At 39.8% G+C, this 27,123-nt stretch overlaps 1 protein-coding gene across 3 annotated transcripts in view; it reads right to left on the bottom strand.

The window, feature by feature from the left end:
* LOC124179841 (netrin-A-like) overlaps positions 1–18,769 on the bottom strand; it is a 130,096-nt gene extending 111,327 nt beyond the window's left edge. For all 3 annotated transcript variants that reach the window (XM_046564642.1, XM_046564643.1, XM_046564644.1), the window contains exon 1: positions 16,506–18,769. In XM_046564642.1, the coding sequence (XP_046420598.1) occupies positions 16,506–17,808 (1,303 nt within the window). In that variant the 5' untranslated portion in view covers positions 17,809–18,769. The remainder of the gene's footprint in view (positions 1–16,505) is intronic.
* Between the last annotated feature and the right edge of the window lie 8,354 nt (positions 18,770–27,123).

Genomic DNA, 27,123 nt, shown 5'->3' with positions numbered 1-27,123 from the left:
CGGTCGGGCTGCGGTTTCGCGTGTTGTAGATGCGTTTTACGCATTCTAGGTACACGGTTGCGTACATGGGTACATACATGTACGGTATGTATGCGTATTAAACCTACGCTAGTACCGGGCTGGAATTTAATTTAATAGCTTCAGTCTCGTTCGTTCGTTCGTTCGTTCATTGCCAGTCGTAGCCGTGCTGCAGGAAACTTAATTGCATTTCCCTGGCATCCCATAATTCGTCGTTGGTATCAAAGTTTCCTTGCACGTTATAATGTATCACTACTACAGATACGTACATCTGTTGGATGACTTGTAAACTGGACGTCTATGTATTTGTTCTATAGATTCTATCGATTTCAGCACTTTTCGTAAAGATTTTATTAACCCCTGTTAGATCATAGTTCACTAGATGCAATGCGACTGTGAAAAATAAAATTAATAATTAATCGGGAGAAGAATTATGCACAAAAAAACAAAGCTCCGACGTTAGTTCGACACAACTGAAAGAAAACCGATTTCTGGATTTTCCAGAACCTGGAAAACTTCTGCAAGTCTTTTTTTCGCCTTAACAACGCTTTACTTTTGCAAAGTGCTTTATAATCGACTAATCGACTGTTATTATGCAATGACAAACAGGTCTATCAATTTTATCGAAAGCTAAGAAAATAAGAAAATATAATAAATTATTTGAAGTTTCACAGAATTGATGAGAAAATTTTTTTAAATTGTGTGAAAATTTTCTTCAATACTACATTTTTTCACTGCTTATACATAACTTTGATTTTCTGACATAATATAGAAAAATATTGAAAAAAGAGAAGAGCAAATTTTCTGACTGTGATATTTCTGGATTATGTTCCACTGATTATGTTACGTCAAAAATTGACCAGAGAAGAATGATTCAAAAAAACAAATTCCCAAGCATAGTACACATAATATCATCATCTCAACATCTGAACTTTCGTTTTTAATTCCAGTATTTTCTATTCATACAACTTACGAAACCAATTTAATAACGAGAATTGGGATAATTTTTTTCTGAAAACTGTTCCTCGATTTCGAATTTTTCGTCAAATGATCTTGCTATTCTCAGAAGCTGCGCTCTGGTTCGCCAGGGCTGATTAAATGTCGTACAGATTTTTCATCAATACATTTCGTCGCGAGGTGGACTTTGAGGTTATGTATTGCAAATCACTCGATTATTAATTCATATGATATTGTACATATATGTCTCAATTGACCAATCCGCGCTTCCGAACGTCAAAACAATCTGTTTATATAACGGCAAAACTTTCAAATCGAAACGATATCAAGGAAAAAATGGGATCAAATCTCGTTGGGATACCCTCACATCAGTCACGTGACCCGGTGCTCAAAACACCTCGAATAAATCTCCTAAGCAGTACGCAGACGCAGCGAGTGATCCGCACAAATTCGCTCATCATCGTCAGGCCAGACGGATATCTGCGAAAGGTGTCCTGAGAGTTGAGACAGCACCGCAGACCGCGTGGCAGCGGCGACGGCGTCGGAATTTCTGACGCTGAATGCAAGCTGAAAATGCGTGCAGCACCGCTCTCTGCAAGGCAGGTATTTTCCTCCTCGTTTTCACGCTTGTTACACCAACTACCAGCCTACCTACCAGCTTCGAAGTCACGAATAACAATTACATAGGTATTTAAAAATGCCCTCATGACGTCAGAGCCAGATTTTCGGCGCCATTTTGTTACCACATAACCTAAATTTGGAATTTCCGATTAACTAAAATCATTATTGATTTTTTTTTTTCTTCTTTTAAATCAGCAATGGGCTCGTTCATCGAACCACAAGCGGTTTAATTTCCGCGTAACCTAAAATTTTTAGTTTCTCACAGACGAAAATCGCTACTTTGCCGGTTACAAATTGCCAATGTCTACCCATGTATCAATGACGTGCAATCGACAACACGTACCTTCGACCAACCATACGTAAAAAAATCACAGCCAACGATCGACTGCGAGTCTGGTTACGTTAGGTGGATTTTTAACCACCGGACACGCCGCATTGCAAAGTGATAATCCCAATAGAAGCAGAAGAAGAGGAAGAGATACGCGTATAGGCGTACCAACTTATTTATAAGCTGGTCGCGCGGCGCGCCTATGGAGTATCATACCCTGCAAGCTGCGGCTGCCCGGGCTTTCGGGTGGTGAAACAGGGGGCAAAAGGGGGGGCGCGTCGCAGGTCGTAAGTCGCGTGCGTCGCGCTCCTTTTCTGCTTATTTTCTCTCCGTTAGGTTCCCGGTCCGCACTCCGCAGCCGGTGTTTCACCGCGCTCCCTGCGTGCACGGCGCACAGCCGCCTCAGGCCACTTTCCGTACGGCTTGCAGGTATGGGTGGTTGCCTTTTACTCCATTTGCGGGAGAGGAGAACCGGAGACATCGAGTCTGTCCCGTCGAAACCGCGCGTCGCGTTTCCGTAACACACACTTACGTTATATATATATATATATATATATATATATACGCCGCGTCCCATGCCTCGCGCATGCTGACGATGCATCTCGATGTCCTAACGGGTGAATGACGATGAGAGATGCTCTCAGAGGCCCTTTCATCTCTTCCATAATTTAGATTTTAATTGCCTTTTCGATTTTTTACAGTTATTATCTATCATCAAGTTGATACGACGTTCCATTTTTTTTTTTTTTTTTTAAGTATATATACCAGTTGCAGATCGTTTTTGTTGTGAGATGAAAATTTTTACTACGGAGTTTATTATTTTTAAGCCTGATGGATATTGGATCGACAGGTTTTTTAATATAGTTTCGGGAATTTTTATGCTCCAGGAAAGATACTAATTGCCGGAAATTCGAGATGGATGGACTGGGCGTGTTGTGAATTCTCAAATTGCACAATTTCTATTAACAACACGTATGTACAATCAGTGGCTCGAGAAAATAATAGTTGGTCGATTTTCAGATGAAATATAATTTATTGCATAAACTTGTGTCAGTGATTTTTTTTATACGTTCCAAATTCTTATAGGCACACAATATTCTATGATTCGGTATATTTTACACTTTGCAATATCGATTTGAGATCGCATGTATATTCGTAATATTCAGCGAACTCGGTAGAAAGAGTGAAAAAAAACCTGTGACAAAACGATTTTTATGCATGAGTATGTTTAAAATTTTAAACGATTTTTCAGATCATTTTTTAATATTGTAGTTTTACGATTCAGAATTTTAAATATGAAGATTTTTAAATGTGAGAGTTGAAAGACTGAATTTTTTCTTCCTTTTAAATCTAATTGCGTCTGTTTACGTAATTTCAAAAGAATTCTGCCAAATCAATTACAATATTCAATTTTCAATTTAATCATGTTATTTATTTAAACATCTATGTAAAAGTCTAGATAATAACTTTTTTCCATGAGCAATAAATTTTGACGGCCCCTTGAAACGAAGAAAAAAAAAAGATGCACAAACAACAACTGATCAAATAACAAATAAACGCACAAACCATACTATTCGAAGTACTGCAAGTGTTCCGCAAAATGCAAAATGCGTGAAAATTTGGTCATATTTTTTTGACATGAGAATGAAAATAAAAGCTGATTGTAATATGGCCTAAAAAATTTCTATTCAGAGAGATATTGTAGTGAGCTTTTAATGTTCATTCTTACGTCAAAAATGCAATCCAGTAATAATAATAATATTTGTTAATTATTTCTCTTACTTTATCTTTCGAAGTAGTTACGAAATGTCCACCTCTAACAGGTGTCAAAAATTTTGTTACATCTTATAAGATTTTTCTGAATTTTATCAGACTTTAAAAAGTGTTTTTTTTTCAAGTTTTTAAATCATACTTGAGATACGCGGGGTCGAAAAATTCTGAAAAAAGTTACGATTGCGTTTTTTTTTCGCATAGTTCCGTACGAAAAATTATAAAGCCAATCCGAGACATCGACATAGAATCTTGATTGAGATGACTGTACATCTTACCTAATGCGTACGAAGTGCCCAATCGATTTTTCTAACACCGTTTAATTTCATTTGAAATCGTTTCGTCCGTGCAGGAGCACAAAGGGTCTATGCAGAGGATACTTAAGAGATGCGGGAGTGACGTGATCGTGATAGCGGGCGAGGAGGAGGAGGAGGAGGAGGAGGGAGGACTAATGGGGGCTGAGAGCTCGCCGAGTAAGTATCAGATGATTATTGAGCAATTAACGCTAATACGTGTGCTGCCGACGGTCTTACAGCGACACCCTTTCAAACGAATGCTGGGAGCTCTCCCTCTTCCTCTCTCATTCTCCCTTCGTCGCATTCCCGCCTCTCTTTCTAATTGTAAGTAGGAAATCGATCCTAACTAGGTGCGCGTAACCTGCTCCTCAATGGCACGTGTTGATAATGCGAGCTCTGCAGTACGTGTAAGGTATATACTTCGGGTAACACGTTGTAAATGCATGCATATATATATACATATATGTGTGTGTGTGTTTAAGGCTATTTACCCAATAAAGGTATATGGTGTCTCCAAGTGTAGACATGTGTAACATGTACTGTATATAATATATAGACAAGTGCAGTGCAGCTGGTTAAATCGAATAACGGAATTTTAATCGACACGAAGCCATGGGAGAAATTCGATTTTCGACTATATAGTTCTGCACCATATCCTATGTTGCATTGTTAAATGCGTGTTCTATATTGTATGCATTTAGCTTAGGTATAAAGCTTCGTTTCATATTTTTTGGTGAAAAGTTTATTCGTTCACAATTATGCGAAATAATTCGTTGATTGGTGATTTTTTTTCAGTACGAAGAGAAAATCATTTCGTTCTCGGCAGACACCCTCCGAGATAATTTTTTTTTCTTTTGTTTTTTAAATTTGCAAACACCGCTACGTAAAAACGTTCCGTACCGCACGAATTTTTTTTTTCTCATCTTCGTATCAAGAATAAAGATTATACTCTATGTTTCGTTGTGTAATTTTATTGAAAATTCACCTGACTATTGTTGTAAAGAGGAAAAAAAAAATAAAAATAAAAATAAAATAAAGAAAAAGAAACTGGAATACCTACGTCTAATTTTGGTCATACCTAAAGCCGCGGTAACTTCTTACATAGAATAAAGTAAAATCTCTTCAGCGTTGTTATAAGAACAAAGTAAAAAATTTGTTGCAAATCGTTGCGTACAAAAAATAAATATTAATCTTCGAAATTATGTGAAAAGAAAAAAAAAAGAAGAAATTTGCCTTTTAATTGGCACGTAGATACAGCTGTATTGTATGAACTCGGTTACAAAAAATCTGTCCGATAAAAATCATGGAAATCGCAAAAGCTACCGCGTTTCTAAAAATTCCGTGCAACTCAAACAGCGCATAAATCGTATTTCCCATTTTTTTTTTTTTTCTTTACGCACTTGATATTTACCGCAATTAGGCACATCATTGTTATATTTTTTTTTTTTTCTCTCGTAATTGCACTCCACCGTAGAGCGAATCGCAGTCGTGCAGCAGAGCCATATAAATTAAGACATTCTCCAGAGTTTCAGGTGTAATGGATCTGCGCTAATAAGCCGGGGCCCCTCTTAAGGCCCCGACGAGCCAGCGCACGGAGCGATTGGAAAAAAGTACAATTTTTAGTAATAAGGCGCGAGAGAGAGAGAGAGAGAGAGAGAGAGAGAGTGAAAGAGGGAAAGAGGGAGAGAGGACTGCAAACGGAACGCTGAACACGCGGCTGCAGCAAGCGCAGCAAGAAGCTGCACCAGCTGGTTGAACTCGCGGGTGCTGCAAGGGGTGATAATTAGAAACGCATTACACAGTTGTAAGCGACGCATGCTGCTGCTGCAGCGATGTTACTACAGTTGCGTATATATAACACGAGTGTTGTGACAGGAGCAGAGTGATCAATCACTTCGAAAATACGCAGGGGAGAAGTTGTTTCTGTTGATTGTTTTTTGGATTTGATGCCACGTTTTTTAGATCAGTTATTTATTTATTTCTTTTCTTTCTTTTTCAGGTATATTTTGATGTTTTTGCTCTCAATGATTTATAAAATTTCTAAGCTAAGACAATTATTCACGGATCAATCTATCGAACAATCGAATGATTAGATTATCGTTATAAGCATGTGAAGAATTAGGAAACTTGGCGGCGTGAAAATCCGATACTCTTTGTAAATTTTATCAGGCGATAGTCGCATCGTCGGTATTTATCGAATTTTTATACTCGCAGGGTGTAGTAAAACTTTTCTAGAAATAGAAGGGAAAAAAAGATTTGCAGAAAAGGGAGAGGTGCAATGAAAGAAATTTATATTTCCGGTTACCGCTCGGTTCTTAACTATTTTCATTTTTTACCATCGAAAAGTGTAGTTCTAGGTAGAAAATGAAAATTAGTTTTATAGCATCGTTTTACAGAAAAATCTAGCATCCGTTTTAGAAAACTATGCCTGTTTCACTCAATTTTTCTCAGTGTGTATAATAAAATTTTTACAAATACTTGAGTCAACGTTTCATACCATATTATACGTATACCTGCGGCTCGTATAAGCTGTTACGTGCGCACCGACCGAGGAATCTCTGAATCTTTGAATGAACCGAGGATATATATCCTCCCCCTCCCCCTCATCGTCCACCTCCTTATCCTTCTCCTCGCGTACCTCACCTTTGCGTCGCTGCTTAACCGCTACGCGCCTTTAAAAGAAGCAAAAGGAGCGAGGAGAGCAGGAGAGGAGGAGGAAAAAAAATGGGAGAAAGAGAGGGAAGTGGAAAAAAAAATCCTCCCCGCAGCCACATGCCGCGATCATGGACCACGGCTCTGTGCAGCAGCACGAGGCTTGCTTATACACACTGTGCAGCACCCGTTCGGACAAAGAACAGGTGTTCTCAACCCGTCAACCGGCTTCGTAGGAAGCTGCGAATTTTTGGAAATACGCGAGAAGAAAAAAACTAGTGTAAAGAAGGGAAAACGAAGAAGAATCATGGTGTCGAAAGACGATTGGAGTTTACGCATACAAGACCGGTCGTAGACGCAAGGGGCTCGTTAGATCAAGATTGAAAATGAATAATGGTAAATCGAAGGAACTTTAGTGCGACTGTGTATATAAAATGTTACTTTGAAATAAAGGGGAATCAATCGAGACGACTGTAATCATTGTAAGAGATCATTGTTAATTACGTTATAGCGCTTGAGAAATCGCGCGGCAGGCGTCGAAAGTCGTGATAATTGTTTCGAGTCTTGCGATAAATTTTTCAGTGTTTGCAAGCAATCCGGAAATCATTGAAAATCGTCGATAACCTCTGAAAATAATCGAAAATCGAGGATAGTAACATTGAAATCATTAAAATCACATGATATGTTAGAAATTAATATAGAAATCACGCGAAATCAATGTTAATAAATTGGAACGTTCGTTTTCTACTGAAAAAAAAAAACACTTCTAAATAATGTCCAATTGTGCCTGTGGTTGGGAATTTCAAAATACTAACATTGGAAATCCCAAATAATGATCATCCAGGTGAATACACACAGAGAAAAGATTTGTTGAATTTATTAATTTATCAAATAGGGCGAAGAAATGTTATTTGATCCAAGAAAAAAATGATTTTTTAGTCTTATTCGGTAATTTTTAAATGTAAACCCAGCGTGCCAAAAGACGTCTTGAGGGGTGAAAATTATCGGAAAGCGGGATATGGAAAGATATTTTCGGCAAATGTCTGAAAGCTTTTGGCAACCGAATCCCGACCGACAAAACGGCAAACCTATTGCAAAAAACGGTGCAAACGAAAAGAGATGCGAGTTTTCAGGAGAAAAGATTTTTGAGATCTTGTAAGTAACGTTGGCATATTTTAGAAAGAGAACATATTATATTTTAGATACGATAGCGAGAACTGATAGCGAAATCAAAGACATGCGGAAAAAAAAACATCAAGAAAGTTTTTTCACCGTCCTTCACGATCACTGAAAATATTTTAACGCGGACGCGAAATTGGCAATTTCGCAAAAAAGGGCCAATGAAAAAATAATCAAAGAGCAAGCTTTGAAAAATTAATTTTTTTGTTCTCTTAAAATTTTTGAATTCGACTTCGATCCCGCTATCATCTCTTCATATCCAAAATACAACGTATTCTCTCTATATGTATAAAATCCGACATTACTTGAAAAAATGTCTAAAACCGTCCAAAACTTTTCCATAAACTATTGTTTCTAACCTTTCAGTTAGCGTTTATCAAACATTCGTTTGGTTCGATCAAAACCGACCACGCTGTATATAACATACAAGATAAAATCGTTTTGAAATTGATAAAAGATACGATTGTGATATACTGACGGAAATACTTATAGCGGTGTAACCGAACCGAAGGCGGCGCGTAAAGGGTTTACTTATTAGTTTATACTGGGTCATCAATTACGGTTCAAGTGCAGTCCTCTCCTCCCGCTCTCTCTCTTTCTCTCTCTTTCTCTCTCCATCCAGCGTCTCAACGTAGATATTAAAAGCCGAGGTGCCGCGGACGGCGTTTATTTCTGACATTTAGCCGTTGTATCGCACTGTGCATCGCTTAGCGAAAATGTCGGTAATAATTATATCGGCGCACATGGTGTGCAGTTGTGTACGTATACCCGATATTATTCTCGCCCCGTGTATCATCGTCATCGCCATCATCGTCGCCGAGAAAGGGTGTCTCTAATTAAAACCGCATATATACCCGACGAGATAATAAAACGTATATTCAGACTGCAGTGTGCATTTTCACGTAATTGAATTGCATGTCGTGGAAGTGTACAGTCCGCTTAAAACTGTCTACACAAACAACGAATGGATTGCGATATTATGATTGAAAAAAAAATAGGCTCGAAATTTGGTATAAACGAGTGTCTCCTGGGTACGGAAAAACGGAGAAAAAAAAAAAAAAAAAACTGTGTCGACATCGGTATAACTATTCTGCATTTTTTATTGACAATCAGAGAGAAGAAGAAAAAGAAGAAGAAATTGCACCGTCTTTACAATATCGACAAATTATACAGATGTGTAAGTGTATTTTATTTTTTAATAAACCGTTCCGTGTAACTAATCGCCTAACAATAAAAGCTTGAATTTTTACTTGTACGAGTGTTGAATTTATTATTTACATTTTTTTTTTCCTTTTTGCTCGCCTATCAGACCTCGAAATTCAACCGCGTCTATTCTGACCCTCTGATTCTTACAATTATTCCATTTCAACGCTTTTCCGACCGAACTGTACACCTGATAAATCCTTAACTCTCGGTCGAGTTGCGAGGCGAGAGATTAAGACATCGGATCATTTCGCATTCCTTGGCTGAACTGTGAACAGGAAAAACGCTCGAGGAACGCAAACGCAATAGAAAGGTCGAGATAAGGAAATACCGATAATCGAAGTGCCGCATTCCTGCGCAAGGGTGAGTATGCATGTGCATGTAACATATATATATACAAATAACGATACAAAGCGCGAGTAACGGAATTTAAGAGTTTCACGTAAAAATGTTGAGAAAATTCCGTACACCCTTCGGCCTTACGTCTGATTTACTTTCCGTCATTGCGTCAAGTTGTATTATTTTTATACGCGTGTAATATCTGTGTAAACGTATAACGCGCACTGATTGAATTTCGTTAAAGCGATGACAGCATCTGACATCGCTGCGCCGTGTCTTCGCCTTAAGGATCAAGTTTCCAGCCGAATTAAATCTCTCATAGCGTCCGAGGGCATGATAATAAGCATCTATAATGCGGAGATAAAAATCACTCGGGGTAATTCTATGGGTTAAGGTTGCGATGCTTCGTCGTACGGACTTCATTATGTCCCCCGTACGAAAAAACCATCAAACGTCGATACATTCGAAATTCCTCCCGCAGGCGCGTAGAACACGGAATTTTGTATACCTGCGATAGTAATATTCGAATTCCTACAGTCGGCGGTAATTTACAGATCGTCAGCGATTTCGGATATCCGCATGACTCGGAATTGATTCATTTGCCATAATTGCTGGTGAAATTTTAGCCAAATAAGCATCGTTACGGTTACAATTTTAACGCTATTGTAATTACAACAAAATTTTTTACCAGTAATTGTTTACTGCCGTTACAGTACACTCAACATTGAATCAGCTTGTTTAGCCAACTACTTTTTTTCCAGTCAATAAACGAATCGTTGACTTTAATTTGTTCAAATAATGACGTGAAAATATATAAAAAAGGATATTAACACGTACTATATTTTCGTGTTACAGCTACAAAAACTCAGTTAAATTTTCTACCTAGAATAGTATTTTTTTGGTTACGATAAAAATTAAAAATAGTCAAGTACTGACTCCGTGTAGGCTGATTCCGATATCTGTTAGAAATCGAGCCTTCCAAGGATTCTCGATGGGAGATCAAAATACAGCCGGTTCATTGATTCCCATGAGATGTATGAAACGGGCTTCAAAGACGTATCGCGTTATAAACTCCAACCGAATAACGGATCGTTATACGTGTCGTAAAACCCGGTGAAAGTAACGAACGCACGAGAAAAATCAAAGCTAGCGAGAAAATAGAAATAATAGAAAAAAATAAAAAAATAAAAAATTAAATGTGGGGTGACCGGAAGAGCAGACAAATTTGAACAAAGCACTTTCGGGCAGTTTGCTTCCGGCAGTAGGTCGAGTCACGATGCTAATTTCGCTTCTCCTCAAATTCCTTCACCGCCGCATACCTAAATCATCCGGCGATATCAGCGAGCCGTTGATAAAAGTTTCCTGCGATTGGAGTAAAAATTCCGTGATACGTTTATACCCTCTTCTTTCGTCGCTTCAAGGGGGCTGAGAAACAAAAAAAAAACGAACAAAGATCGTTTCTTCGAGGAAAGAAAATTTCGCTTTTCGATCCGACAGTTTGAAACAATTTATCGCGCAATTATCTCGTATAATAAATTCCGTTTCGTGATAACTTTTCTCGCTTTTATTTATGTACAGGTGAATTAGGGTGAGCCAAAGAAACTAACCTATCGCATCTATGGTCTGAAAAGGACCTGTTTACTGGGGAAAAATTCTCCTGTTTAGAAAAATTTTTAGCTCAATTTTAAAAGGTGTCGCTGGCCATTTAAAATTTCCCATTTAAATAACACGCAAAAAAATTTTTTTCATTAAATATCATGTAAATATTTAATCGCTGGAATTACAAAATTTTTCTAAGCATATTCTTGCAGGGCATTAAATTCTCTAAAAAAGGCTACTGAGTTGATTTTCTAGACTGAAAAATTCGCATATTTACGGGCCGTGAAAGTCGAAGAAAAACGGAAATATGCAGTTTTAGCAAAAGTTATAGCATTTTTAATGAAAAAAAAACAAAAATTTTTGCGTGTTATTTAAATAGGAAATTTCAAATTGCCAGCGACACCTTTTCAAATTGAGCTAAAAATTTTTTCAAACGTGAAATTTTTTGTCATTGTAAATAGGTCCTTTTAAGACCGTGAATTCGATAGGTTAGTTTTTTTGGGCTCACCCTAAAGTGCATGGGATGCGTTTTAAATTAATATGTGCCACAAGTGGTTTATCAAGACGAGAATACACGGAGTCGTACAACCAAGACAAACACGCCGTTAAACAATCAGGCAGCTTAATTTGTTCCCCGTTAAAGATAAACCTCCGCTCCCTTTCAGCCTGCACGCATATACCCGTACTTATATAAAACTTTCTTAGAGTTTATATGCACGGACGTGAAATCTTTATCCTGAACCAAGAAAATCGAGAACGACCGTTCAACCCACACGACATATCCCCTTGTGTTAATTTTCGCCTCGAGGCGAGCTTTCGAATCAACCGTACTTAAACTGAAACTGGAAAAAAAAAAACGACGAAACAAGGTGAAAAATTTTCACTTTAAACGGTTATTTTTTTACCACCGTAACCATCCACTTAAATTATACCGAATACACCGTATTTCTAATTTTGTATTAAACACGCGGTTTCTACAATACCGCTCGGACATTTTGTATACTTACATTTTTCTACCATCTCTCTTTTTATGCGGTTATGTCGTTTCGCTGTAGTACAACCGCACGATGAGCGAAAAAAAAAGAAACACACGTAGAATAACAATAACGAATGAAAGAGAGACAGAGTAAGAGAAAATTCAGAGGCTAACCGAGAACCCGAGCACGCTGCAAGAGGAGGCCTGTCAGTCGAGTTGACTCTCGCCGAGAAATGAGAATAAAAATTCAATTTGAAATGTAAATTATTGCGCAAGAAATTCTCTCTCTTCTTCTATTTCTCTTTAAATTTTTTCTTTCTTTTTTCTCTCTCTCTTTCCTTCTTTCATCCTCCTCTCATCGTTTTATTTATTTATTTGTATATTTATTTATCTCATCAACTCCTCAGATCACTCAGGTTGCGAGTGCGATGCTCACATGTATAATATTATATTAACTGTATATATGTGTATGCAGAGTGTGCACAATGTATACATATATATACATATACATATATAACGCCGGCGAAATTAAACTGTAATTCAATCGGCGTTTCCCCCCGAGGGTCTCGCCGTTTTTTAACTCGATTTTCATCCCCATCCTTGTCAGAATTGCTCCTTAACCGGAGACGTTTCGTTTAAGATATTTTCGTACAGATTTCAGTGACGAATGTAACGATGATGATGATGATGATAATAATAATAATGATGACGATGACGACGATGATGATGGTGATAATTTGACGAAAATGAATACCTGGACGTTAGGTGGTAATCAATCGGTGATTGGAGTATATTTCCGACGTCGTATTTGTACGTTGGGAAATAGAAGGGGGAAAAAATCGAATTCGGAATAATAAAAATGTATATAATAATCCGGGGTCGAGGTTATCGAAGAGTTGCGGCTTCTGAGGCTATACGTACCTATAAAAGGTATGAAAAGTCGAGTTTCAATAATTCCTGCACGATGCCCTACTGCGCGCACTGTTTATCGACCGACATTATACAGTTAACGAAAATATTATTCAAACGGATTTTCAACGTCAATGTAACCCATTCAAGCATCAAACCTCACGCTCTTCGTACATCCTTCGTAAGTGTTTTTATTATTTGAAAGAGACATCGCGCTTTTGCCACACGTCTTGGTATAATAACCGTTGTTTACGTACTCACACTGTGCCGCAGAGATACTAGGAAAGAAAAGAAAACAACCAAATTTCATTACGAGCCTTGATTACAGTTGATGCAAGAAATTCGGAATTTAAAGTGCAGGGATTGAATCATTCGCAGATTGTTAGTTCAACTTGCAGTTCGTAAGAAGAAAATACGGTGTGAATTTTCTACAGACTGTAAACTAGTACCAATTTGACACTATTTGATTTCGAATTTTCAAATTGGTCACGAGAATTGTTCATCGATTAATTTTGGTTTATTTTAAAACTGTCATTCTTTACACAGTGTGCGAGTTCCTACAAATACATAAGAAAAAGTATAAAAACGTAGCAGAAATCGACCGACGAAACGACGGAAAAGAGAATATGTAAATGGTCAACGACACAGTAACGATTACCTCACGCGGTGGATTATTATATCACAAGAGCATAAAAGCGAAGTAAGAACGAAGCGAGCGTCGTCGTCGTCGTCGTCGTCGAAAGAGCAAAGAGCAAAGAGAAGCACAGGATCGATCGGTTTGCCAAGTAGCAGACTAGTTCGAATGTGTAGAAATATAGAATAAAGAACAACAGCGTCAAGGCACCGAACGGACGTTCCACAACGACAACATCCGGCGTACGAGACGAGGCTGCATATTTTCCCCAAGTTAGACCAGCCTGGAATGCGGACAGTAAGACAGACGAATAGCAAACAGCTCCGCAGCGATTGGCAAACAGTGGTTATAAACGCTGTTCCGAAAGCAGCTTGCGGCATGCGATACATAGAGGGAGAGAGATCGTCGAATTTCCCGCGAGATGAAACGGAGATGAAAGAATGCCGGAGACCGGGCCATGTGCACGTGATCCATGCAGCATCGGGTGACGGCACACGCGGCCAGTTATGACCACCATGCCGATGAACCGCGTATAGAGTGTAGGTAGGTATAGAGTCAAAAGTGCCGCGGGCGAAGATGGTATCGGTTCTCCTAATGCACCCCGTGTGTTCACAAACGGGATCGAAGAGATTCGGTATGCGTGTGTCGGCCGGGTTATTACTGCGTCATGTACCGTACCTACCTAAGGGGGGCATAAAGAGCCACTATGTGGGGATTCAATGAACCATTTTGGCTCCCCGCCTTTAATTCCTGCGTATGTTACGCTCCTTTGTGATTCGGGTGCATGTACCAGTCCTCCACGGTTCCCCGTAACACCGGTTATTACTTCCGAGTTTCTTTGTCGCGCTCACCGCTCCGTGGATCTGCCTGCGTCGGCCGGTGTTCCACGGAGACCAGTCGATAACCATCGATCGTTACTTATACCCCGGATGTCGGCCTTCGGATACATTCGTAACATGTCCAAGTTGGTGAATAATCGTTGCAAACACGATTGGTTTAGGTGCGTATTGGACGAGCGACTTGGCAAATTAGTCCGTTAACTTGATCCAATGGTGTCTGTACCACTACTGCTACTACACTGTAAGAAATATGCAGAGAGGACTTTTATGGATCAGAATTTGGTGCCAATCTGACACTATCGGATGTCGAATTACGAAATTGACTGAAAAAAAAATGTTCCACTTCGACACTACCATTTCTTACAGTGCGAATGTCTGGAATCTACCTACACTAACATTTAGAGCCGTCTACTCGATCGTGAAAATTTTGTAAGACTAGTGAAGAATTTCAGGGAGGCAAGATGATCGAATCGAAGAACCACGCTAGAACGTCGACGGTTGGCGTAAAGAATAGGGGCCTGCAGCCATACGTTGGGGAGGAGAAAAAATTGAGGATGATGGAGTGAACCGAATCGAGCGGACAGAGTGGTTACCTGTTCGTGAGCAGTACTTGTTAAACGAAAATAAGTCTAAACCGTAAGGGGTCACGAGTACGGGAATCGGGGAACCTATTCACGTGATGAGGACACGAAGTGTTACACGCGTGGCTTTGATCTATTCACAATCGAACAATAGGAGTATTGCGGAACGACCGTGTCTCTCGCACGTTGGATGGATGAATATGGGTAGTAAGACAATCGAGAGAACGCGGATAGGCGTCAAGTAAACACGTCGGGAGCGTTTTGTCACATCACCGTACATCGGACACATACTCGCAATGCGACTGACTGGGTATAGAAACGCGAGAGGACAATCGACGCGAGTGTGTTATACCTGCGGAAAGCGTCTGTGTCGCGAGCTCTTTTAACACGCGTATAACAAGTGTCGAAACGAGCAGTTCCAGCCAAGGCCACCGAACCTCGAGAACTAGGAGGAAGGCCCATGACTTCTGTAACAATGAAGAGAATATCTGCTCTGGCTGGCGGCCAGTCGCCGTGAACTGACATGGGCATGGTGTTCGTCTTGTAGGTGTGACGAGACCGAGCAGGATGGAGACGAGGATACGACGCGAGCTCGGTTGACTCCTGGCTCCGCAGAAGCGGCTGCGAAACCGCGGCGGTGCCAAAAAAGAATCGCGTCTCTGAACTCGACTCGCGAGACAAGCCTTCGCGACCGCTGCGCAAAAATTCCACATACAAATTGGTCGTAAATTCTCGCTTCTTCAAATCGAACCGCATTACTTACTAGGTATATCCTCCACTCTCGAGACTGCGTGCTCGCGACTCCGGAGGGACACGGAGTGCAACGTGGACTTTCACGCGTTTCTGCGCGAGGAGTCATTATATACGGCATGCGAACTCGCGCCGCCTCGTTTGGAAGGGCAATTCCGCAAACGAGCAAATTTACTCAAGGTTGAACCAGTATCAATTATTCGAAGACACGCAGAAACTCCTTTCGGATGAAAGAGGTGGAGTGTAATCTTGATCTTAAGGACTTCGGAGAATTCCGTCACTTCGGATAGTATTCAGCAAATAGATCTTCGAGGAATTCAATTTCTCTAATTGCGTGGCTCTTGAACGATTGATAATATGCAGAAGGATGATAGAACGTGGTTTACGCCTACGCAAGTTGCGAATATCTCGAACTTTATGGGAACAGTGTTCAAAACGGTTCAGAGTCGTACTTATAATATCTAGATATTGAAGGGTGCAATGTACAAATGTTTATACCCTTCTATCCGAGTCGCGCAAAACTTTGAGGCCACGGAATCGACCAAATCGTACCATCGCATCCACTACGAAGTAACTTTATCAATCTGATCAGTTGTCGTTAGCTTTGACCATGGTATTGGATTTGATGAGGATTTCAATCATTCTCCTCCTTACGCATGTAACGATCGGTCGTTACCAGACTCTAAAAATAAGCTTAACTGACCAAAAAGCAACAAATGCCTATACGGAGTGATAAAAAGCCAAAGAAACAGAAACGAAGCAACATTCCCTCCTGAAGTAGGTACAGGAAATGACGAAAACTTTCGCCAACGCACATTTTACTGCTACAAAGTCTGCGAATAAAAACAACTCACCCTTGCACTCGTTCGCCTCCTTGGCAGTGGCCCTTGCCCATGGTCGATCGAAGTGGAAAGGCCTGCACCGTTCGCAGTCTCTGCCGGCCGTGTTGTGTCTGCAATCGCACAAGAGCTCGCCCTCCTTGTCAGGAACGCACCTCGCCGCGTGCCCGTTGCACTTGCACCGACCGCCAACGGTGAAGTCGGAAACAGCGTAGTGGTGAGCGAGGGTGGTCGATGTGGTCGTGATGACGGTGGTGGTGACGAGGCTCATATCCCTAACGTCGATGTCCAGAGCGTCGTTGGACTGCATTTCCTGTGGTCCGATCACCTGAACGGACGGAAGTACGGTGGGTCCAGCGGACTCGAGCCCATCAGCCTTGGCGAACTGGGCTTTGGAATGGCCCTTGGCCTTGGCACGCTCCTGGAGGTCCTTCCTAAGCTCCTTGACAACGCCGGTCTCCTCGGCCGTCTGGATCTCCTCCTGAGGCGCGAACTCTTCCTGACCATGGGGGAGGTGAAGCCGGTTGAAAACAACCTTGATGTCCGTCGCGGTAACCCAGTCCTGGAGCACCGGCGAGTTGTCGAAGTCCGAAGCCGACGGGCGTCCCTCGAGGGTGCTGAAGGCTATGCGTCCGACGGGTGCGAGTCCGTCGCCTCCGGTGTACCGATGACTGTCCGTGCAGCGTGCCTCCTGCTCGTTGGCCTTGGTTATGGTGGCACGATTCGGCCTCCCATAGACGCGGCGGCACTGGGACGAGTAGAATTGGAAGGCCTGCCAGGTCTTCCCGTAGTCCATGGACTTGTATATGGCGATGGAGTCCGGCTTCGCGGCCCGGGGGCAGAACTGGAGGCTGACGTACGTCAGCTCGTACTTCTTCCCCAACGACAAGGTCAGCGTTACGTTATCCGGGGGCGCCGAAAAGCTCTGCGACGATACCAGAGGCTCGCTCCTCCAGCAGGTGATGTTGTTAGGGTTGTTGAGGTCGGTCAAGTAACTCGCGGGGAACCGCCGCCGCGGCGTTGAGTCGTCGCAAACGTGACAGGGGCCCGGACTGCCCCCTGGAACATCGGAGACGTCGCAGTAACGCGTCGGTCCACCACTTCCGCACGTCGATGATGCTTCGACGGCTGTCCCGAAGGCCGCGTTAACGAAGTCAGGGATGCACCGCCGCGGTCTGTCCTCGTCGAAGCAAGGATCAACGGGGTTCTGCTGGGCCGCGAACATCTTCATGTAACCCTCGCCCCCAGCCTCGGCCAGTCGAATGCCGACCACCAGCAGCAGTGCAAGGCAGTTTGAAAGGGTCTGGACCCGCGCCATTATCGCTGGGTTTCGGACCCGGAAGAGACTACGATCTTCCAACTAGCACCGCGGCTCTGCCTGCATGGCAGTACCCTCAAATAGTGTAATGACTCCGGTTACAACAACGGTGTTGGTTATCGGTCCAGGCCTCTAGGTTTCGGTCCACCCTTATCCCATGTGACTTTACCAATTCCCGCGGTTAACAATCGCGCTACCTTACGGACACCCCTGCACTCTTGGCCGCTGATCGAACCTGCACCCAACTAATGCGATGAACGCGACATTGAATCACTGTTCACCATTCACTCGCGATATATCAACGACGGAAGTCCCTCGAAGAGGATCCGAAGCTTTCGAATATGATCAGGGTGTTCCGACTCGATTGTTCCAGGCGACGATGCACTCCTCGTGGTAACCTTTGTTATACTTAACATCAACCTCAAGCCAGTTGCACTTACTTATAACACTTTCGGTGGTGGTGGATATCACTCGGGTGATTCTCCAACGCGCGAGCTGCACCTGAGATTACCGTGCCTGCGTACGAACGAACGAACGAACCGTACTCTGTGGCGGCTGGCCGCTTACTGAGCGCCAAGGCGCTCGCACACTCGATCGTCAAGCGGGGCACCCGCCCCCGCTTACGGCTAAGGGATGGAGGATCGGAGGGGCGGAAGGGTGGAGAGGGCGGGGCGAGGGAGGGGGGGGGGAGAGGCGAAGGGATGCTGCGGAGATCCGGTACCCGAGAGAATTCGCCCCGAAATCTCAGCCCTATCAACTGACCTTTTGATAACTTTTACGCGTATACACACGGAGAGAAATCATATGAAACTATCGACCGTATCGTTCTGGTTGGAAAAATATAATTAGTCGCAGCAGATTTTCGCTTTACCCCAGAAACGTCATTTGTCATATCTAAAACGCGTTATACCAGATGCAACTATGCAAATATTGTTAAGCCGATATCGTTAACTAAACTAATAACATCCATGACATGATCAAATCGTATTGCTGATCTCAGTAGATCAGATTATTTACTGTGGGTATTGCTAATTTTACAATACCAAATTTGATAACCCTCACAATATCATATTCTTGAAATGAAAAATCTATATAGTATGCTAGTTGCTATTTTAACCATACAATATAGCTGGATTACAAAAAATTATGCCTGCCATTCATAATTTTTTTTCTCCGTGCAATCCGATACAGGGTGCACGGGAAAAACTGTGAAGAGGAGGGTTGAGAGGAATTTTATTTGTACGGAAAGAGGGAGGTTCGATTTTTGAACTTCATGGAAAGCGTATAGTTTTCGTTTACTAAGGGGTATGATTTCTAGACTTGAAATTGGTGGCAGTTAAAGAGTTATTGCGGAAACACGTGAGAAAGAAGGTAAGATGGAGTAATATTAAATTGATGAAAAACTAAGCGAAGAGCAAAGTGTATTATAAAAAAAATGGATAAAGGTGTAAAGACGAAAGTTGTAGTAAAATTCAGATGCTGCAATGAATGAAGAGGAAACTGATACTGGGAACAGAAGAGTATGAAAAATGGAGATTAAATTTAATGATAAACAAGAGAAACCGCAACAAATAATGGAAATGGAACGCAGAGAAAATCCGAAGAATCCAGAACTCACAGCAAGAACGATAACGTCGAGAACAGGAGAAGGAATAGAACGAATACTGAGGATAAACAAGATAAGCGAATATGAGGAAAATCAGATGAAGCAAGAGTAATAAAATGGAAGACATAAAGTGAGCTGGAATAAGCGTAAGAAGTGAAAATAAATATCGAATGACGAAAGTTTATCCGGTCAAAGTAGTGTAAAAAATTTCCATAGGTCTTCGCCATACATACTCAAGAAAATAAGAGACTAGAAATTGAAGAATGGAATACCAAAAAATTTAATTATTTTGATGGCAGAAGATAGAAGGGTTTCATATAGAATTTTCAGAAACGCAAAAATGTATTTTATAGTATTTCACACTATAGAAACTCAAAATGATAGATAGCATATATAAATGATATTTAGAATTCTAACGCTCTCAATTTGTTCGTCTTACTACGTATATTCTTATTCGTTCTCAAGGTAATATATTTCGGCTTTCTATACTTTGACCCTTCTATACTTTGACTTTTCCATACTTGAACATACCGCATTTATAAAATCTGTGAATCACATTTTTGCGCCTAAAAAAATTCGTCTTTGTGACGCTTCCATCTTCCGACCCCTCAAAACACACCAATCAATAGGTTATTTTTTGTTTTTCATTTTTTTTTTTCTCGAACCAAATTTACGAAGCTGTCCGATTATTACGCGCTATTTAAGTTCACGTCTTATTTGGTTAGTTCGTTAACTGTGGCTTTGAGCTTGACTGAAGCAGGCTGAAGTTGCCCGCAACGCGTGTGTTGTTATTGTTATTAAACGGAGGTCCTTATCCCGCGACGGTAGAATTTATTTGTTTAAGATCGAAGTCCTGGGCCCCCCGACTCAGGCGAGATCTTGATTGTGAAAACAGTTTTGATCACGTACGATGATTCCTCAAGTTTTCTGCCCCCACGGCTTTGCCTTCTCTCTCTCTCTCTCTCTCTCTCGCTCTCTCTCTCTTTATCAATCTATCTCTCTTTCTCACCGCTCCGCTCTCGTTCTCCGGTTCTTATTTTTCAACCTCGACCCTCTCTCACCTAAGGATGCTGATCGATAACGCCGCCAACAAGTCTCACCTTTCTAAGGTCACTGCTACTGCTGCTCGTTCTTTTCTTCTGCGAGCTGCCTCGGTTTAATTGCCCGATAATTTTCAAGGATTTAAGGTGAACACCCCAGTTTTCTCAAAGGAAAACATGCCGAACTTCACACTTTGGATCCCAGTACGTATAATTAACGATTAATTAACGATACTTGACCTCGGGAAAATTATTCTTTGAAAATTTTCCAAAGTCAACGTGTTGAAAATTCTATTTTCTCCATTTTATCCACGGTATGTAGAGAAGTTGTATATTTATGTTGGTCGTTTTTTCATACATGCCGATATGGATGTTTACGATCTTTGATCGTTTCACGATTTTCCGATGATGATTGAATTATTAATTGTATACAACTATTCGAAAGATACGCGTTAAAAATATTTTCAAGCTTTGTACATATATATTTTTTTTTCCTTGTTAAGGGAAAAAAATAAAAAAAATAAACAAATCAATCAGATTGTAGTCGTTTCGTTATTTCGATTTTTCAACCCCGGAGTATAAAAACGCTATTCAAACATTTATAAAATTTCTGTTCCAAATTTTTCATACAATTGATATCGCAATGTCTTGAATTCCGCAAAATTCGTTTTACGTTGAACCGACTTTTCGAAGCTGGGAAAGTGAATTAAAATTTTTAATTTTTGTACACAAAAAAATCTCACGAATATGAAACAAATCTCTAGATCAAATGAGTGACCACAAAAAAAAAAAAAAAAAAAAAAGAAAAGTATATAATATAATATAATCTCACAGCTCTGAGTAATTCGTCCAAGGAGGCGAAGGAACGGCGTTACAATACAATGAATAAAATTGCATCGCATCATCCCCAGGATATAATTGTATAATAATAAGTAATACGCGTACGAAGCATGTCGAAAGTTGTCCCGAAGACATCGCCCTGTGATGCATGGGTCGGTTATTAATTGAATCGAGTTAATCTCGGTCGGACTTCGCGAAGCACGTGACGCGTGACGTCCGGCCTGACTTTAGGATTATTAAACATTTCGGTTTAAATGCTTGTTTGAATTTGAGCGCTACGTACGCGTTCACTTCTCGTCTTTGTGTGCGATTACCGTCCATGCCGACAGAAATCTCGACCGGACCCTGACGCAGGCTTCTCCCCGGATTAAAACGGGCGCAGCTGCCCCCCATCCACCCTTTACGAATTCATTCCTTGTCGATCTCTCGACTGATCCCGACGCGCGACGAGAAAATAGCACCAAGGTTTTCATTTTTTAAATGACTAGAAGATATGTGGCCAAAAATTCCTTCCAGCAAGATTTGAGTTACATTGTAGCATATGCCGTGGAAAAAAATTTCCTGTCTTTCGCTGCTAATAATTTCTTTTCGACCACATTCTACCACAATTTAAATGTTGTGAAAGAAATTTTTGATTACATCTTATTCAGTTACTTCCAGAACGGAAAACTTGATATTTTCAAAATTTTACCGGAGTCCTCCCTTAATTGTACCTCCATTTTTTATCATAACCGAAAAATGTGGTTTTGGCTAATTGTAAGAAGTGAAAATTAGTTTCGTTTAGCCGTAAACGAAAAATCCGATACTTATGTGTTACTATTCTTTTTGGTTATTGTCACTCGTACGAAATTTTCTTCTAACCATTATGATAATTTGATATTTGTGAAAGAATAAATTAATGCCAATGCCTAGTACTTGATTGAAAAAACATCGTCAATTAAACAAACAAGAGATTTTTTGTTGCTACATTCAAAAAATGTCGGTAATCATACTAAGTATTTACCTGTACTAAATTTTCTTGTAATTCCAACAATATTTAAAACGTCATTGTAACGATACCCATTCCACAAGAAATTTATAGTAACTATACAACGCTGGAAGTTTTGTTCAAGTCTTCGCATTATGATGAAACGTTTTGAAAATCGGGAAAATCAATTCAACTTACGGGTTGATCATGCATAATTAATTATTATAATCAGTGCCACGCGAGGAAAAGTTTCATGGAAGAGAAAAAAAAAATTCGTCAGGGGTTCCGTAATTACGAAAAGTTTAAGGAGCTTACGTATTGGAGCTGTGAAACTTTTCGAGGCTTTCGTAAAGTGGTGATATTTTCTTCACAGATTTTCGTTAATCGTTAATTGAAAAAAATGAATAAATATGGATCGACTCTAATTGCGAAACAATTTTGCAGCTTGTTACGTGAATGAAATACGTGTGAATTTTGCCTGCCTCGTCACAAAAAATTTTACTCGAACTCAAATCAGAGACGTAGGTGAAACTATAAAATAATAATTATACAGTGCTAGAAGATATGGTAGAAAATTTTCTACCAGCGCACGTATTGAACGAACAACAGCTCCTTAAGGTTTTATGCGAAAGTATAAATAACAAGGGCAGAGAGATAAAAAAAACCCACGAAAGTGGTAAATTTACCCCTCCTAGAAACACAAATAATCTCTCGGATTTGAAACCTGGATGCAGAGAGAGAGAGAGAGCAAAAAAGAAAGAAAATTAGACACATGATATTTATGTATGTATACGTTGAACCGCATTGTGTGTATATACTAGAGTGTTTCAAAAAAACCGACTATTTTTGTTTTTTCGAAGAACATTGAAAAATCTTCCGAGTGTCCCTCAAAAATAACCTCGGTAAAATATGAGCTCTTAATATTGATATTTAGAGGTGGCGATTCTCAATTTTCTATTTCCCATTTAAATAACATGAGAAAAAATTTTTTAAAAATTTAGAATTTTATTGCTCGAAAACGAATCAGTGTGAAGATATAAACGAAACATATTCTTGTAGGAAATTTTACGCTCTACAAAAAAGATCTGAATAAAGATTTGCGTAAGGTAAGTCGTTTCGGAGTTATCAGGCCTCAAACATCGAACCGTTTGAAATAATGATGCTATTAATTTATAAATGCTACAAAACTGACTCATATCACTTAAATAGTATTAAATAATGATGTTATTAATTTATAAATGCTACAATACTGACTCATATCACTTAAATAGTATTAAATAATGATGTTATTAATTTATAAATGCTACAAAACTGACTCATATCACTTAAATACTATTGTAGCAGTTAGTTAGTTACAAATAGTATTGTACAGTTTTGTAGCATTTATAAATTAATAACATCATTATTTCAAACGGTTCCATGTTTGAGGCCTGATAAGTCCGAAACGACTTACCTTACGCAAATCTTTATTCAGATCTTTTTTGTAGAGCGTAAAATTTCCTGCAAGAATATGTCTTGTTTATATCTTTACACTGATTCGTTTTCGAGCAATAAAATTCTAAATTTTTAAAAAATTTTTTCCCATGTTATTTAAATGGGAAATAGAAAATTGAGAATCGCCACCTCTAAATATCAATAATAAGAGCTCATATTTTACAGAGGTCATTTTTGAGGGACACTCGGAAGATTTTTCAATGTTCTACGAAAAAAAAAAAATAGTCGGTTTTTTTTAAACACTCTAGTATATACACACAATTCCATAAACTATGCGCTTAGAGAATCCTGAAAGAAATTAGAACCACGATGACAAGTTAACGGCGATACAGAAATTAACAGCTTCGCAGCTTTTTTAAAAAGAGAGCGCCGGGTGTTAAGCTCGACGATGTTATTTTTCTCCCGTTCACTTTTGTTTTTGTATATTACGACGGGGGAAATAATACAAAGCTAGAAAAAGAACCTCACTTGGATTTTTCATCATTCAACGAGGGAGTCAGAAATTGATTGAAACAAAAAGCCGTTGCGTTGCGCAGTTTTTTTTATAAATTAATAACGAAAATACCTGATGGATGATGAAAAATTCATAGTGACGATTTCGATAAAAGTACAGAAATACTAAAAAAAACTATTTTCCAAATATTTGATGCAACACTTTATTTTCTCATATCGGCTTTGTTGGATATTCAATTACGATCAACAAATGGCAATATCGAATCGACTGCTAAAAAATAAGAAAAACCCTTGCAGTGTGATTTTGTAAAAAATAGTCTCCCGAATAAAATCAAACATCGTAGAGTTGAAATATAACGAATCGGCCAAATTTTTGACAATTTTGAAGCGATTCGGAGTGAAGCATCGACACCAAAGCTTTTTCTTTTGAATGCCAATCTTTTCTGTTAATGAAGAGTAAACAAAACGTATAGATTTTTGGCCAGCCAACCCCGTTAACGTGCTAATTCTAAACGGTGGGAAGTTATCGAACCGAGTAAACGGTTCCGCCTACGAGTTCAGAGGACAAAGAAAATTAATCCTCCACACTCTGTAAACGCGAATCTATGTGTGTGATCTCTCATGACTGTGCGTTATATACCCTGTCAGCTATTATAAGGGCAGGAGCCCTGTTTCAATGAAGATATACAGGAGGTATTATATGCGAACTCTGACAGAAAACCAACAATTATTATCATCTCTCGGAGGAGGAACGGCATTCCCGGCATTCGCACGAGGAACGATCTCCAGATACAAGCCGCTTCGAGGATTATAACTCTCGACAAGAAGGAATCGCTTCACAGACCGCGCAGAAATTCGGTGCAATTTTTTTTTTTTTTTTTTTTCTTGTTCTCTCGTTTTTTCTGGATTTTTTATCTAGCGATGACACCTGTTTAATTTAGACCAAACGAAAGGATCGACTTATTCGATTGTCTGTCTGTTCAATCATCAAGTAGTGACGAGATAGTAGAAAAGGAAAATAATGTTTGGCGAGATTTGAACTCAATATTGAGTTCGATGAAGAGTTGCTTTTTTCATATCAATTGAATCGAATCGAATCATTTTATACAACTGGCAAAAGTAAGCGAAAGTGAAAAAATTGACGTAATACAACGATCCCTGGAATAAAAACTTAAAAAATTAACTCGAAAAATCGATCTATTATCTGCAATCACCGACAGCCAATTTCTACTTTAATGATTGAGAAAATATAGCAGTATTTCAGACGCAAATTTCAAGATGATCGTAATTTCTCATATCACGTAACGTTTTCCGATCAACACAAGGACTCGAAAAAATTGAAATTTTTGTTTTTTGGAAAGGCTTGATCGTTTTTATTATCGACGATGACAATGAGGACTCGCCGTGTGAAATGAAAAATTTCTAATACATATCACAAGGAATTTAGCGAACGCTGGAAGAAATGGAAATTGATATTTTCTATCAATGAAATCATGGATATGCCAAAAGGGAAAAGAAATAGTAATTCTATGCCACGCGTTAACGTTTTGGAGCGAATCACTAAATGTAGTTATATTTATTCTAAGAGTACGACTATCTGTCTAATCGACTAGTCGTTTTTCAGATCAATAGACTAATCGAACTAATCAATGAACTGACAGTAAAAAAAAAAAATTTTAAATATGAATCGATTAATCGATCCGTTCAATTAATTATTTTTCCAATGAATCGACCCTTTTGATTCATTATTTTTTCAATTAGTCTCCTCTCGACGAACCGATTATTATTCCCTTCGGATGAATAGTTTTTGTCAACTAATCGATCGACTCTAAAAACAATTGATCGATCAATGGCTCTGCGCTGATCGAGAGCCATGTTTGATTGATCAGAGCGATCTCACCGTCTAGCGTCTCTGCGGAATAGCGGCCGAAGAAGAAGGAAAGGGTGAAAAGCGAGAAAAAGAAAAGCTCGAGGAATGCGTTGGAACGACCGACCAGCGTTAAATCGTCCGGCTTCGGGGAAAAATGAAAATACGTTACATCGGCGCCGATACACCGAATGGCCAATGTGTACTTAGGTGCGTTTAAAACCGAAACGCGGTGTTTTGACGTCTCTATAATTACGGGGGGGTCTCGGCTCTGGTCCAGGAGGAAGGTGTTTGATGTTGTTAATCCGGTGAGCGGTCGCCCCCCGTTCCTTGTTGACAAATGCGATCCGAGCTGTGCGAGCGTGCCAACAGCCGGGATCGGGAGATTAATTTTATGCTTTTGGCCCCTTTTGCCCCCCATTTCGCCCCCACGTCCACGTTTTCCCTCGGCAACGTCCAATCGAAAATCCCCGGAACTCTGTTAAACGCTAAAAGATCATGTTGCATAGAAAAAAGTTCTGTTTGAATGGGAGAAAAAAAAGAAAAAAAGAAATCTGTAGCGGATTTCCTTTTTTGATATAAAAATTTATTGGGTTGGAACATGTTTCATTTTTCTCGATAAAATCGCGGAATCGAGATGAGAGTGCAGTTTTCAGGACAGAAAATACAATTGACACTTTTTCCACCTGATATATTTGCAATATTGTAGCTGAGATTTTGCCAAAATTTTCACTGGGGTAAGATTCGTTCGTATAGGAAATAATTAATTGTGTTACGAAGCTTAAATATTATCTCGTTAATTGAATTATACGCAGAACTTGGCGCGTATGATAAAAAATTGATTACTTGTCGTTCTGAAATATTTTCAAGATCCTCACAGCGGGGTTTAGAACGTGTTTTATTACAAGCTAGCACAGTAAAAACAAATTTTTTTTCTCACATGCCGATAAAGAGAAAGGAAAAAACAGATTGCAATCATCGAAGTTCGAATCTTTGCGACGCAGAATAAATAATAATAAATCGATTTTTTTTCGACGAGAAATCAAGA

Source organism: Neodiprion fabricii, chromosome 4 (genome assembly GCF_021155785.1).
Source record: "Neodiprion fabricii isolate iyNeoFabr1 chromosome 4, iyNeoFabr1.1, whole genome shotgun sequence".
Lineage (NCBI taxonomy): Eukaryota > Metazoa > Arthropoda > Insecta > Hymenoptera > Diprionidae > Neodiprion > Neodiprion fabricii.
This window is presented reverse-complemented; position numbering and strand designations above follow the sequence as displayed.